We start from the raw sequence: 13594 nt of genomic DNA on the forward strand, positions 1-13594 counted from the left end.
TTTGTGTTAATTGAAGAATTCTCTGCGGGCTGAGAAAATAAAGTATTTTGACTGGTGATGGCTGTCATCGTCAAGTTTATATAAATATATTATGTATTTTTATGTAACATGACTTCATAAAATTTTACACGATGAAATCTTCAGAGCTTTTCATTTGTATCTATTTTTTTGTATTATAGTTTCAAGATGCAAAACTCAGTCTGCCTTGTATCAAGTTGACTCACTCAGTTAAAATACTTTTGCATCGTTTATATAAGTAACAAATATATTAAAACATTTTCAGCCGATGCACAGGACAATAGATAAAAGATTCTTATCACGCAATATGATTGTTAAAATTTGATCTAACCATGACTACTTGATCTACGGTAGATTCACTTTCATCATTAGGCATATAGTAGTCATAAATTAGATATAAACAAAATATTTAACTCGTTGTGGATTTTGGATACCTGCAGAGCACAGTACTCTTTTTTTTTTTTGTATACAGTAAGATAAAATAGTAAAAAATAGTCTGCTTGGTTCAATGCGCTGTGTATCTCTTCCAAGTAACATTACAATAAAATATTCTCTTGAACCTCCCGTCAGCTAGCATAAAAATTATGAGTAGATCCCAGTATTTGGACGTTTACAGGCAATAGTTTGGTTCTTGACTCGTATCGTCATAAAAAATTAAAGTTTCAAGTAGCATTGTACTGAGTTAACAATAAATAAATTTATCTTAAAAATACAATATTTATCTCTTACTGTCAGAAAAATAAAGTTTTGATTTATCAATGCGATAGTTCAACGTAACATATATATTCATACTCTGTTGAATAAAAATTCTCTCTAAGAATAATTTACCAAGTCTTTGAATAATTTTTCATATAGTATGGATGTATGTCTATCTATTCGCTTGGGCACATGCACCCTAAACATACATGTATATTAACGCAGAGTGATTACAATATAATTAATACATCTCTTATGCAGTGACTACAGCAATGAGATACTTGTACTGCATGATATACATATAATTACGCCTGGATAAACAATTAAAAATTATAAAAAGGGAATAAATGGGCCTCAGCTATATGTTAGCTCTGTGAAACTACATGGAATAAAAAGGCGTGTTGTATCGTTTATCGCTCACGCGCGCGCGGGGCCGATTGCGTAATAAATTTTGCGCGATAATTTAATGAACCGAGGCCGGGGGGACACACGTACAGATCGTCGGGTCGCGGGAGGTAATTAAAAGTGTGCGCGGCGGCGTTGGCCAATTGCAATTTATTGGCTTTATCGCTGAGCGCTTACGTAAGCCGGGTAAACGGGACTGCCGCGATGACGATTGTTAACGTTGTTGTTGTTATTGTTGTTGTAGGATCGGTAGCGAATGTAGTACTGCAGGAGGCAGGAGTCGCCCTCGGCCGAGTGACAGAGATCGGCCGGACCGATGGAGGGCGGATAGCGGGTCAGCTGGAGGGCGGCCTCCATGCAGTCGTCGGGCTCGCCGGCGCACACCTTGCCGGCCTCGAAGGCGAACTTGTCGAGGCAGTCCTCGTGCTCGCACGAGTTGCAGACGTGATACATGACGCAGGGCCCGAACAGGACCTGCTTGAAGTCGCCGATGAGGGCGTCGGTGGCGCGGCAGCGGCGCTCGACTATCTCGATCTGGGGACACTCGTAATCCTCGGCCATGCCGCCGCCGCCGCCGCCGCCTCCTGCGCCGTCGTCGATCATGCCGTAGCTCTCGTCGTCGTCGTCGTCGTCGTTGTCGCCGCCGCGACTGCGTTTCTGCTGCTCCATCGCCAGAAGCCTCATTGGGTAATTTTTGGCCTGCTGCTGTTGTTGTTGCGCAGAGTCGCCGGCGAGATCGTTGAGGGCGTGCCTGAGCTTCTCCAGGGAGTAGGCCGTGGCCATGCGCTCGAGGATCTCGTCCTTGCGCGCCTGCTCGTCGAGGTCGGGCTGCGAGCCGATCTGGGCCGCCTCCTCCAGCATGAGGTTCTTCATGTTGCGCAGCTTGGCGTCGACCTGCTGGAGCTTGTCGCGCTTCAAGCTCGCATCCTTGCTCGAGCTCGCGCCACCGTTGCCACCGGATGGGTTCAAGTGCTCAGCCATGGTCTGTAATATATTTTTCAAAATTTTTCATCGTATATAATACATAAACCAAAAAATTGACATCCGACTTACCTCGTAATACTTTTGCAGCAAATATTGGAAATCCTGGTCTTGGGAATCGGGCCTAGCCAGATAGGTGGCCTTCTTCTTCCTCCTATCGATGCCAAAGTACTGGGACCAGTCGACGCTCTTCTTCCTCACGGTGATCGGTCGATCCTTCGTGTCTGCGAGCACCGCCGGCAGATGGTGTCGCTCGTGCTCGTGCTGCCTGTGGCCCTGCTTGACGTTGTGATCGCGATCGTGATTGTGACTGTGCTGCTGCTGTTGCTGTTGCTGCTGCTCTTGGCTGCGATTCAGCGGCGTCGTCTCGAGGGCCGTCGTCGACGTCGAAGTCGTCGTGGTGGTCGACTGGGTCGAACCGAAGAGCGAGCCGAGATCCTTGGCTACCAGTGGGTCGGTTGCCTTTGCGTCGTCGTTGTCGTCGTTGCCAGCGGCTGCGGAGGCGGAGGCGCTTCGCTTCGACACGGGGAACCTCTTGCTGGCCGCGTCGCGATAATTGTTGTTGAAGTAATCGCTGTTGAAGAGCGGATACCGGGCGTTGACGTTCCTCCTCTCGGCCGAGATGAGCCGAGCGTAACGGGGATTCAGGTCTTGCTCTTGCATCTCTTGCTCGCCGAACAGCACGTCGTTCATCATCGAGCGGTCATCCCTGGTACATAGATTTAACAATTATTATCAAATATTAAATCACTATGTCAAATCTGAACCAGACTTACCCTAGATCCGAGGCGTCGGGTACAGCGTTTCTGTACTTGTCCATAAGCAGATCAAGGGTCCTGCGATACTCTCCGTCTTGGAGTTGAGCCGCCGACGCCGAGTCGTCCCGCCTGGTATCGAACTCCTCCAACAATTTGGCCAATTCGGCGCGACTCGCGTCGCTGAGGTCTCGATTCGTAGAGGTGCTGCTCTTGCTGGCCCTCTTCTGGCTCGCGGTCCGCTCCCGGAAGAGCGACTTGATCGGCTCGCCTGGCTGCAGCTGTTCCTGGACGCTGCTTCCGCTGTGACTGCTACTTTTCAAGTAGTCCATGAGAGCTTTGTTGAGCTGTTTATTATTGAGATGCTGGTAGCCATCGCCGATCGTCTCCAATTGTCCTTCTGCCGACAATGAATTAAAGTATTACATCGAACTCCGAGAATCACCTAGAGATATTTCAACTATTACACTTACCAACTGGAATAAACTCGAGCCCGTCGTCTGTCTCGCTCAGATCGAGGGGTCCGTCCAGGTCCAACTGGTCTCTCGGGCGCTGTCGCACCTGATACTTGATCGGCAGCTCGTAGTACGCGTTGGTCTTGAGCGATCGCTGCTTCCGGGTGAGAGCATTGAGGGCGCCCTGGAGCGACTCCTCGCTCGTCCGGTGGGGCGTGGGTGGGCCGAGACCGGACACGGACAGGGCCGCCGTCGCCACCAGCAGCAACAGCAGCGTATTGCAAGCCAACGTCGACGTCAGCTTCGTCATGATCCTTTTCTATTGTCTCTGGCGTCTGCAGCAGCAGTCAGAATAATTTTCCAACTTCAGTCGGTTCATGTGAGGTATTTTTTTGTCGGTTGCATTATATATCTATCGATTTTCGCGAAAGCTCGAATCGCTGCCGCGCTCTACTTATTGCGTGAGAGACGTGCCTCTCTCTCTCTCGCGCGCCCGATGATGATCGGAATTCGCGTTTCTCTATCTCTCTCTATCGTTCGCGATTGCGCCCGCGACCCCTATTATATATTATATATTAGTTCGATCGGGACTTTGGCACGTATCTAGCGGAAAAAGTATTATAGATTATAGATATCGCAATCATCGCTGTCTCGACGCTTTTGCGCGTCGTCGTCGTCGTCGTCGTCGTCGTCGTTTTGATTGGATTTTACGTGGCGCAATTATCGTCGACTAATTTATCGCCCTGAGGCGCCGCAATTAAGAAAAAAAAAGAAGCTATTATGCAGCTGACAGGAGCGCGTTAATGAGTGCGACGTAAAAAATCAATCCCCCCACCCACCTGCTCCCTCTCTTCGCTCGGCCGGCGAGCAAAAGTCTGCCTAAAAAAGCAGCCAATGTGAGAATATAGGATTGACGTACATCGAGTACACAGCATCGAGCGCGTAATAGAGCTTCGGTACGGAAATGAGCTTGCGATTCACGAGTGCAGTATGTGTGCTATCCACGCGAGATGAATTACTCACCTTATAGAAGCGGCGCAGTATATGTGCCACAATCGTTCTCGGAACTGCTACACGACTCCTGCTTCTTCTTTTTCTTGTATCAAGGGGTAGACGGATCCTTCCTCAGCTTCGTGTGCACGTGACCCGCGCGATCCGAGTCCGAGGAGAGACTGAGGCGAGGAGCCACGCAAGCTCGCTCGCGCACACCCTCGAGAAGCGATGGAAAATTTCGCCTCTGCTCTCTGCGTACTGTGTATATCCATGTATATACACACATGCGAGAGGTAGGTGTGTTGTGCGTGTGAAAAGCTGCGAGCAAGAGGCTCGCGATCGATAGACTACGACGATGGTAGTGAGTGGTGGTAGAGGGAAAGCCTGGCGCATGCTCTCCTCCACCCACCCACCCATCTTCCTGCCAATCTATCGCTATATATAGCGCGTGTAACAGCATAAGCAGCAACAAGTTATACTACTCGGGAGCTTTCAGCGCCGCTAGTGCGTGCGAGCTTTGCCGTTGCGGGGCGGCTGCGCCTCCCTCTCTCTCTCTTTACTCAATCATCCTTTTTTTTGGGAAGAGCGCACGCACACAGAAATCATCTCACTCGCGTGAGTGATATATCTCGATGTATCTTCGTATATCTAGGCATGGCCCACGCATCGATCGATTTTTTATAACTCTTGATATACTCGGAAGAATTATACTGACTTATTGGGATTTACCGATGACACGAAGCAGAGACTCGATTAGAGCTCTCCATCTGACAAGCGCCTGTAATGAATTTAATCAAAAGTCCGAAGACTCGGCTAAGGGTCGCCTATATATCGTACGCATATATATTGGATCCAAGTGAGCGAGAAACTTTCTTAAAGGAATCCTCGATCGAGTGCAGAGGGAAGAACGCAGCAAATGCCGTAACTCTATATAGCCGCGTACAATAGCTCAACTTATATATTTATCGATGCTGAGCGAAGCGAAGATTTTTTCTTTTTTTTGTGCGAACGGTTTTTCATGAACGGCTTGACCGAGGGGTTGTGTGCTGTAGTGAAGGTACACGAAGGTCTGACTAAGTTTGTGATCTCGATTTTTTAACAACTACAAAATTGAATATGTTGTATAAATTTTAACACTTACAACCAAAAATTGTACATTGAGCTTGTTGTGCTCCTATATAATTCCCGACCTTTATTACATCATTTGAGGGTTTCTAGAAAGTCAGGATTAAGCCATCTAGCGACTCGTGGAGGTATTTCGCGTACGTATTGATCTAGTTGAACTGACTTCTCAGACTAATTTTAACGGTGTATATTTACGTATCGATACTATGAGAATTTTTTCATTAATAATTTTTTTTAACTCTCGTTATTAACGATCGTGATAATCAAATTTTGTTGTCAAATTTAGTTCTCCCTATACCCGAGCTCCTGTCATAACCGTCTCGTTATTCTGTTTAAAATAAATAGTTGAATTTCCTCATCACTTCTTAGGTCGATTCTAGATTGACTTTCACCTGAAATATATCAAGCGCGCTTTAATAAAAAATCCCGTTTTTAATTTTGACGGTTCTTATCTTGAAAAAATAACGATTCGAACGAAAAATTGCGAAAAAAATCCGTAGAATTGGTTACGGAATAAGCCTGAATTTTTTTCCGATGCAACAATCAGATTTTTCCAGTCCCTCGAATCTCGCTGCAACCGAGTTTTTTACTTTATCATTCGGCTCGGCATTCTGCAACCCGACTTGCCACTATAGTTTTACACATACGAATCGTCCTCGATATGCAAAGCTGCGGCCGATATATACAACGATCGTATCTCTCTCGGTCTCTCTTTCCGTCATCGCGGCCGCACTTAAAATGACACACAATTGTGCTATACGATGTATCATCGGGTCTATAAGGCCTGAAATCGCCGATAAGGTGTCCGAGAGCAGCTTATCGCGTTCATGTACAGTTTTACGCGATAAGTGAAAAAAAAGAGATTCTCACCTGCGCGCGAGTCAAGTCCGTGCCCGTCGTCTGCGTATAGCGCGTTTAATTGTATTTTGAAGCGACGATTCGCGTGGACACACATTCCATCGTTATATTATGGAGGAAGGTATGTCAGTTGTATTATTGATCGACCGCACGCGTTCGATTTTCCATCGGCATGTGTGCAAGCTCGATATTAAGCCGTGGCCAGTGATTAACAATCGTACATAACAATATTAATAATAAACTCAAAGTACACGTTTTGCTTCTTTTTTTTCTGTATTATCTCGGTGAAGACGACGATGGCTTGTCCTTGCCGCCGATACACGTCGATCCTCCAATTATCAGCGTTCAGCCGACGTCCAATCGAGGTACCGTAATAGCTCTATATTTACTATACCCAACACACTCTCTAGCTCTCTTTTTCTCTCCAGTTAATTAAATGAAGTTAATTGAATCACGTGTGTGTGTGTGTGTGTTTATGCGTGCAGCTTCGAGGCATCAGGCTTCAACGACGACGTCGAGCCACGATTGGATCTCGACGCTTTCGACGCGCTTCGGCTTCGGGTCGCAGCGCCACTTCCTGTCTCAAGCCGATCAAGTGGAAATTCAGCAAGTCGTCGAATTAAGCTCTCGTAAATGTCTGCAGGCCTAATTTTTTTTCAATTTCTAAGGGGGATGCGTCCATCCGGGCGAAGGCAAGAAAAGATAAGGTTCTTTTCTACCCTGGGTTGGATGCATTCCCTTGATTCAATTATAAAGATCAAATAGAGTAAAAAGCATGAAAGTTCGTTACATCTTTTTTTGCAAGCTCTTTGCAACAAAGGATTGTAACTTGCAGTCTTATGTGATGATTTTCTGCAATGCCAGACTTTTTTTTAATGAAATATTTTTCTTTACGATGAGAAACTTAGAACTTCGAAGAAATGTAAAAAAAGTTAATTATATTCTCGAAAGCAGATAATAATTTAAAGAAACGAATTTAAAAAAATTGATTCAACAATTACGATATTTCTTGATACGTTTTTTGATATGTGCTTTGTTATTTTGCAGTTCTCGGCAAGAGGCAAAATGGCGCCCAGTACAGGGTGAAAGTCGACAACGGCGACACGACGTTTCTCGCGGTCGAGGATCGCTCTCAGCAAACAGCGGCAGCGGCAGCAGCAGCAGCGGAGAACAACCGTCGATGGCCATTTACGTCGTCGTGGGGCTCCTGCCGCGAGCTCAGGCTCAACCTAATGGACCTTTCGGGTGAGACGGCTTTAGTAGTGAGAAAAACCCTCGGCTGCGCTTGTCTTCCTGGATTTCTGCACGTACGCCACTTCTCATGACACACACATACCCAAACACACACGCACGCATACATATATGTACATGATTCGCCCTTAATAATGGGTATACGTAATAATTCGTATAGAGCGTGGATTTGTCGTGGGTGACTGCGCGACCTCCGTATGATATATCGTTGTACGTTTTTGCACGGACTCGCATACGTATGAAAACGTGTCGCGCATACGAATGACGCGGGTAACTTTCGCGCGCGCGAGCGACAATTATAACAGCGAAATACATAGATAGAGCTCATAAATGATAGAGCAATAAAAATGTATATCAAAAGTTACGTATATAAACGGCAGCGCGAATCGCCGCAAAATTGGAGCTTTACTTTTATTTATACGTATAGGTAGATTTTATAGGTGCGCGTTGGTATACATATAGCTCGGCTATGTACGAAGCTCGCGAGTTATTTCAATTTCTCGCCTCTGATCTTCCTGCGCGAAGGGAATGAAAAATACCCCCGCTGGTAGGAAGCGGCATAACTTGTATACTTTATTTCTTTCCATAAACCTTATTTTTTATTCATTCTCCCTCTCTCTCTCTTCTCTCGCAGAAAGTTCAGGTCGAGTCGAGCGACCGACGACGCTTGGGCAGCGTCGAGCAAAACTTCACGCTGCTGGGCGTTAGCTTCACGGTTTACGACGAGACGAGGCAGGCCCTGTGCCACATCGACGGGCCCAGCATCTACTCGTGCTGCATGTCCACCGAGACTCAGTTCCAAGTGGGTATAATAATGAACGATAAATAACTATTGACAAAAGAGTCGAGGATTTGACGATGATTTTTTCCAATCGCAGATTGTCTCGGTCGACAGATCGCGACAGATAGCCTCCCTGATTCGACACTGGAACGACGTACTGGTCGACTACTCGATCTTGCTGACCTACACACCAGAAACTGAGGCCAAACTGAAGAGTCTGCTACTGGGCGCGGCCTTTCTTCTGGTAATTATGAATTCCAATTGCAAAAGTTCAACTTTTGACGCACAAACGCTCGAATATTTTATTTCTTACTTCTCTCTTCCGTGATTGTAGGAATTTTTGTATTTCGAGCGCCGATGACCCAGCGATTTTTTTCCTGGTACACCTCGACCTTGCGGACTCGTACGAATGCGGGGGGCCATTTAAATGTTTAAAAGGACACTGCAATCAATGCTTAGCCATATAATATGTAAATTACTCAGTTTAGTCGTAAAGGGGTCGCAAGCTTTTTTTTTAGTAAATTTTTTGCAAATGAATTTTGCAAGTTGGCTACTACACGTGGCAGTTAGGTGCATAACAGCATTATTAATAATTACGTTGGCGAAGTTTTGCTACATAAGCGGCCCCGTGTAGCGATGGCATCGACGTTCTCATTAGCTGCGCCTCGTGTATGTAGCATCGTAAACGCGATGATACGAGAGAATAAAAAAAAAAAGAACGAAGAAAAATATGACACGAGCACAGTAAATCAAGTCTATTTAATATTCCATTCCTGCCTGACGTGTGACCGACTCGAGGCTTCATATATATGTATACTTTATATACGATGATGCGGTAATCTCTGGCTGATAACTGGCGTGCATGTGTTAGCGAATTAAGAGAGGCAGAGTCACCACCACCACCACCACTGCCAATCTCGCCATAAGATTGTGTCCCGGGCACGCGTACTCGCACACACTGATATAGGTATACATGTTGGGCTTACTGCCTATGCTCTACAGGTATAGCCCAAGTGTGTGTGAGTGCCCACAAGCAATAAAAGTGTAGCAGCAGCAGCAGCTACTGCTGCTGCTGCTCGGAGGCCTCCGCCGCGCCGTCGCCCCCCTTCCTCGCTCAGCAGAGGTCGCGGTCATGACGACGAGCTGCCTCGTCCAAGGCGCAACAAGCTGCCGTGGCTCCGCCGAGCGCCGAGCTCGACTCTCTCGCTCGCGCGTTCGCGTTATAATAACTGTTTACCGTGTGCCGCTGCTGCAACTCGTATGTATGTGCTGCGAGTAGCTGCTGCTCCGCTTTGATATACAATCGCCGATTGACCATCAGTGCGCTCGACTTTTGACACGTATATATTTTTTTAAATGACGCGAAATTTAATCCCTTTCCGATAAATCGTCGATGTTTACTCTTTGGCTTAAGTGCTATTGACGTACGTATACGTATATCAGTCATTGCACCCCCCGCGTGTCGTGGTTGTGCGTCGTTGGCGCTGTGGCTGGCTGTACACTGCTGCTCCGAGCGCAGGACAGGACTCCTTTTTCATATTAAAAGCAGTGCGCGCCACAGTGTTTATATTTACTCGGCGAGACGCTGCACGCCTCGTTTAATATCATACGGTAGTCCATTGTACAGCATTTAACCAGTAGCTGCTCTACACACGTGCGCGATGATTATACTGCCGCTCATAGGATTATGTCTCCTGCTGTACTATCTGTTTTACTTGATTTTTCCGCGCTTCACCGATTGCGATTTGAAGCTCTTTTTTTACGACAAATTTGGAAAGTCACCAGGTGAGTGTTCTTTGTGCGCCATGAGAATTTTATTCGCTCTCATTAATTAACGTCTCGTCGAATCATAATAACATCTGCTCGATCTATACGTCACGTATATGTAGATACTCTGTGCGGTCAAGTCGTTTGGATCACGGGCGCTTCCAGTGGCATCGGCGAACATTTGGCCTATGTTTTAGCCAAAGCTGGATGCAAGCTCATACTCTCGGCCAGGAGGGAGGCCGAATTGCAAAAGGTCAAGAGTAATTGCTTAACAGGTGTGTGTTTTCGGTGCTCTTTTTTCTTATCCAGTTTGCCAATTAACTTTCATCAATTTTAATCTTGTTTTCCAAAGCCAATCCCAAGCTACAAGACCATGATGTTCAAGTTTTGATTTTTGATGTCAGAGTGATGGAATCTCATGAAAGAATATTTAATGATGTACTTACAACTTTTGGAAGAGTAAGTTAAAAGTATAATTTAAAATCTCTCTTTTCTATCCTTGAGTAAAATCAACTGAACAAAATTAAAATTATTTTGTAAATTTTTAGTTGGACATTCTAGTCAACAATGCTGGCAGAAGTCAACGAGCAGTGTGGGAAGATATAGATATTGCTGTTGATAGAGAAGTGTTTGACCTGAATACTTTTTCTGTTGTTTCACTGAGTAGATTAGCTGTTAAATACTTTCATCGTCAAGGTAGAGGTCATATTGCTGTGACATCCAGTTTGGCAGGGATATTAGGAGCCCCATTTTCAGGGTCTTACACTGGATCAAAACACGCTATTCATGTAAGCACATAGTTTCCTCAAATTATCTGAATAATTTTTTAAACTGATTTATTTATAAAAATTACAGGGATACTTTGAATCTTTGAGAATGGAAAAAATCAATCAAAATATTGCAATCACTCTTGTTTGTCCAGGACCTATACAAACTGATTTCTTAGCTGAGAGTTTCACAGAAAATGCTGGAGAAGTAAGTTGATTTAAAAAAAATTATCCATTTTATTTTTTCTATTGCTAAAAACATTTGTTCCAAAAATTAGAAATATGGTCAACAAACTGAAGTAGCATCAAATAAAGTATCAGCAGCTCGCTGTGCAAAATTATTTGGATCAGCAATAGCCAATCAACTAGAAGAAGTATGGATAGGCCATTCTAACAGTATCCAATTAACTTATGCAGTGAAATATTATCCAAATTTAACAAATTTGTAAGTTATTTGTAAGTTATGCATTATTCTTTGGAAACAAAAATTTTAAATGCATTGTTTTTTTTCTCTAGGTTTATGCCCTACATAGGAAATGCTTTCATTCAACGAATAAGAGATGCCAAAGTAACTGTGAATGTCCAACCTTAAATTTAAAATTAAATCACAAACTTTGTATTTACACTATTTGTTACGTATCTGTGAGTTTGTTAGCCATAAATGAGTTGTGATAATGTATACAAGGTGAAAAAAAAAGATATTGTATATACATACTATCTACAAATATATTTATAATTTTGTTCTGTTTTGTACAATAAAATATTATGTTTGCAAATTATCTCTAGCTCTTGCTTCTTTGCCTAACAAAATGGCTTGTTTAAATAATTTACAATAAAGTTCAACAGAGCAAGGTGAATCATCGTTCCCAGGCACTGGATAAGTAATAAGATTTGGATCACAATTGCTATCTACGATTCCTACCGAAGGAATATTCATTTTGGCTGCATCACGGACGCCTTGATGTTCTTGCATCACATCATTCAGGGTGTTGAAAAATATACAGAGATCTGGCAATCTAGTGGTTGCACTAAATTCTTTGGTGGAATTGGTAAATATACCCTTTTTCCAATTTCTCGTGTGAGCAAATTCTTTACATTCTTTAGCAGTCTTTTCAACTAAATGTGCATATTGTGGTTTTCTCGCAATCATTAAAATGATTCCATCATTATAAGCTATATGCGCAGTGAAATTTAATGCCTGCCTTAATAATTCAACCGTCTGATCAAGATCGAATATCAAATGGCCAAGTCTAGATCCATACAAAAAAGGTATCATTTTATTATTCAAGGTACCTTCTTTGTGACCAAAATGTACTCTTGCATCGAACAGATCCTGAAGTGTAAACAATTTCCGAACGTTGAAGTAATCTGGATGCTTCAGAGGATTGATCCTCACTCGTTCACATTCTGCATCAACTAAAAGACAAATATCATCGATGATCAACGATGCATTCGAAAAATATTAACATTTCGCATAAAAAAAGTGTACACACCAGGCTCTTTGATAGCGGGTTGTTGTGCTTGCGCCGATAACCTACAGATTTGCATTGAATTTCTCGCCAGACATCTCATAAGTCTCGTGCTCTCCGACACTAGATAAAAGTAAGAGTTACGATTTGTTTTGTGTAAAAAAAATTCACTGACAACGTATTCAATGGTGATTTAATTACCTTTGTTTCTAAATATCGACGACACTGTTGTGGCCATGATGTTGCTGCATGTATGGACTTTGACTATGCACTCGACAAACCATCAATATTTTTCAGAAGTATTCTGCTCGTCTCCCGGCGAACGGGTCTGATGACGGGCGCCCTCTCGCGACCCGTAGGAGAGATTATCATCTTATGGTTACAACGTTTTCACGCGCAAAACGTTCGGAGAAGTTCGAATAGCAAAAGTAAGTTGGCCCTAATTAATACTTGGAGAGAATTGTGATTCTAAATTATTACAATCTTCGCTTTGTGGATCTGTTTTTATTCAAGTGTTCGAGATAAGATTTTACTGAAATGCTTTTTTTATGGAGACTTAATAGATAACCGTTAACTTTTTGTTTTTTGCGAAACAAAGTTCTATAGCGGCTTGGTGAGTTTTTCAAAACGTTTTTTTTTTCAAGGTATGCATCCAACATCTAATAAATGTTATATTCGTTCAAGACTCCAAAAATATGATCAGAGACAGGTGGAAAAAAGGCTTGGAATAAACCAAAATAGAAATCGACTCATTGAGTGTAACAATGAGTAGCCGAACCCGTTGTCCAATACTAACCGTTTTTTGTTTCTAAACAGTCATCTTCGAACGGAACAACTAGGATAGTGCGAAGACTCAATTGTTTTGATAAAAAAATCGAATAACCTCAAGGTATATTTTATAATCATTATTAGCAAAAGAACAGTTTTTATTTTTTGATTAGTAAGTGTACTAAGTAGTCGCAAGTTTTGAAAACTATGATATGATGCTCGAGGCTCCGAACCTGACTCACCTCCACCGCTATAGATCAAACGATAAGAACGATTGTTTAGTAAATCCTTGTAAATATTTTGGGTGAACAATTCAACTCGTTTTGAAACGGTAAAACCATCCGATGATAAAAAAAAATATACCCATTGAGTTTTATTTGTACTCGAATAACATTTTTTATATATTGAAATATTTATTAACATAATACATGATTGTAAATTTGATCAATTTTGCCCAGAAACAGGACTTCTCGAGGATAACGTCCCTCTGAATCGACTAATCAAA

At 43.4% G+C, this 13594-nt stretch overlaps 4 protein-coding genes across 4 annotated transcripts; 2 read left to right on the forward strand and 2 right to left on the reverse strand.

Moving 5' to 3' along the window:
• Positions 1-470: 470 nt before the first annotated feature.
• On the reverse strand, positions 471-4506 carry LOC106658337. Its single transcript, XM_014380237.2, has 5 exons — positions 4334-4506; positions 3329-3645; positions 2877-3255; positions 2173-2809; positions 471-2103 (listed from the first exon to the last, which is right to left on the reverse strand). The coding sequence occupies exons 2-5, from the start codon at positions 3618-3620 to the stop codon at positions 1279-1281; spliced, it is 2133 nt and encodes a 710-aa protein (XP_014235723.1). The 5' UTR covers positions 3621-3645; positions 4334-4506; the 3' UTR covers positions 471-1278.
• A 1852-nt stretch (positions 4507-6358) lies between these two features.
• LOC106658320 (phospholipid scramblase 1-like) lies at positions 6359-9207 on the forward strand. The gene is made up of 7 exons (XM_014380215.2): positions 6359-6407; positions 6577-6651; positions 6772-6915; positions 7334-7593; positions 8172-8339; positions 8416-8562; positions 8653-9207. The coding sequence occupies exons 1-7, from the start codon at positions 6398-6400 to the stop codon at positions 8677-8679; spliced, it is 831 nt and encodes a 276-aa protein (XP_014235701.1). The 5' UTR covers positions 6359-6397; the 3' UTR covers positions 8680-9207.
• A 278-nt stretch (positions 9208-9485) lies between these two features.
• On the forward strand, positions 9486-11545 carry LOC106658355 (dehydrogenase/reductase SDR family member 7). The gene is made up of 7 exons (XM_014380261.2): positions 9486-10103; positions 10208-10360; positions 10438-10544; positions 10634-10873; positions 10941-11060; positions 11131-11297; positions 11369-11545. Exons 1-7 carry the CDS (start codon positions 9980-9982, stop codon positions 11442-11444), a joined length of 987 nt encoding a protein of 328 aa, XP_014235747.1. The 5' UTR covers positions 9486-9979; the 3' UTR covers positions 11445-11545.
• Positions 11546-11568: 23 nt separating this feature from the next.
• LOC106658356 (28S ribosomal protein S2, mitochondrial) lies at positions 11569-12614 on the reverse strand. The gene is made up of 3 exons (XM_014380262.1): positions 12523-12614; positions 12346-12444; positions 11569-12268 (listed from the first exon to the last, which is right to left on the reverse strand). Exons 1-3 carry the CDS (start codon positions 12557-12559, stop codon positions 11616-11618), a joined length of 789 nt encoding a protein of 262 aa, XP_014235748.1. The 5' UTR covers positions 12560-12614; the 3' UTR covers positions 11569-11615.
• Between the last annotated feature and the right edge of the window lie 980 nt (positions 12615-13594).

The sequence above is a fragment of the Trichogramma pretiosum genome, unplaced genomic scaffold, assembly GCF_000599845.2.
Source record: "Trichogramma pretiosum strain Unisexual culture from Peru unplaced genomic scaffold, Tpre_2.0 scaffold111, whole genome shotgun sequence".
NCBI classification, from domain to species: domain Eukaryota; kingdom Metazoa; phylum Arthropoda; class Insecta; order Hymenoptera; family Trichogrammatidae; genus Trichogramma; species Trichogramma pretiosum.

Coding starts and splice junctions, on each gene's coding strand:
- LOC106658320 (XM_014380215.2), top strand. Junction 6,652..6,771: donor TCAGCCGACGTCCAATCGAG/GTACCGTAATAG, acceptor TTATGCGTGCAG/CTTCGAGGCATCAGGCTTCA. Junction 7,594..8,171: donor GTCTTCCTGGATTTCTGCAC/GTACGCCACTTC, acceptor CTTCTCTCGCAG/AAAGTTCAGGTCGAGTCGAG.
- LOC106658355 (XM_014380261.2), top strand. CDS start 9,980: ATGATTATACTGCCGCTCATAGGATTATGTCTCCTGCTGTACTATCTG. Junction 10,545..10,633: donor TACTTACAACTTTTGGAAGA/GTAAGTTAAAAG, acceptor GTAAATTTTTAG/TTGGACATTCTAGTCAACAA. Junction 10,874..10,940: donor GATCAAAACACGCTATTCAT/GTAAGCACATAG, acceptor TAAAAATTACAG/GGATACTTTGAATCTTTGAG.
- LOC106658337 (XM_014380237.2), bottom strand. CDS start 3,620: ATGACGAAGCTGACGTCGACGTTGGCTTGCAATACGCTGCTGTTGCTG. Junction 3,256..3,328: donor GCTCGAGTTTATTCCAGTTG/GTAAGTGTAATA, acceptor CATTGTCGGCAG/AAGGACAATTGGAGACGATC. Junction 2,810..2,876: donor CCCGACGCCTCGGATCTAGG/GTAAGTCTGGTT, acceptor TCTATGTACCAG/GGATGACCGCTCGATGATGA.
- LOC106658356 (XM_014380262.1), bottom strand. CDS start 12,559: ATGGCCACAACAGTGTCGTCGATATTTAGAAACAAAG. Junction 12,445..12,522: donor GTCGATATTTAGAAACAAAG/GTAATTAAATCA, acceptor ACTTTTATCTAG/TGTCGGAGAGCACGAGACTT. Junction 12,269..12,345: donor ACCCGCTATCAAAGAGCCTG/GTGTGTACACTT, acceptor TTTGTCTTTTAG/TTGATGCAGAATGTGAACGA.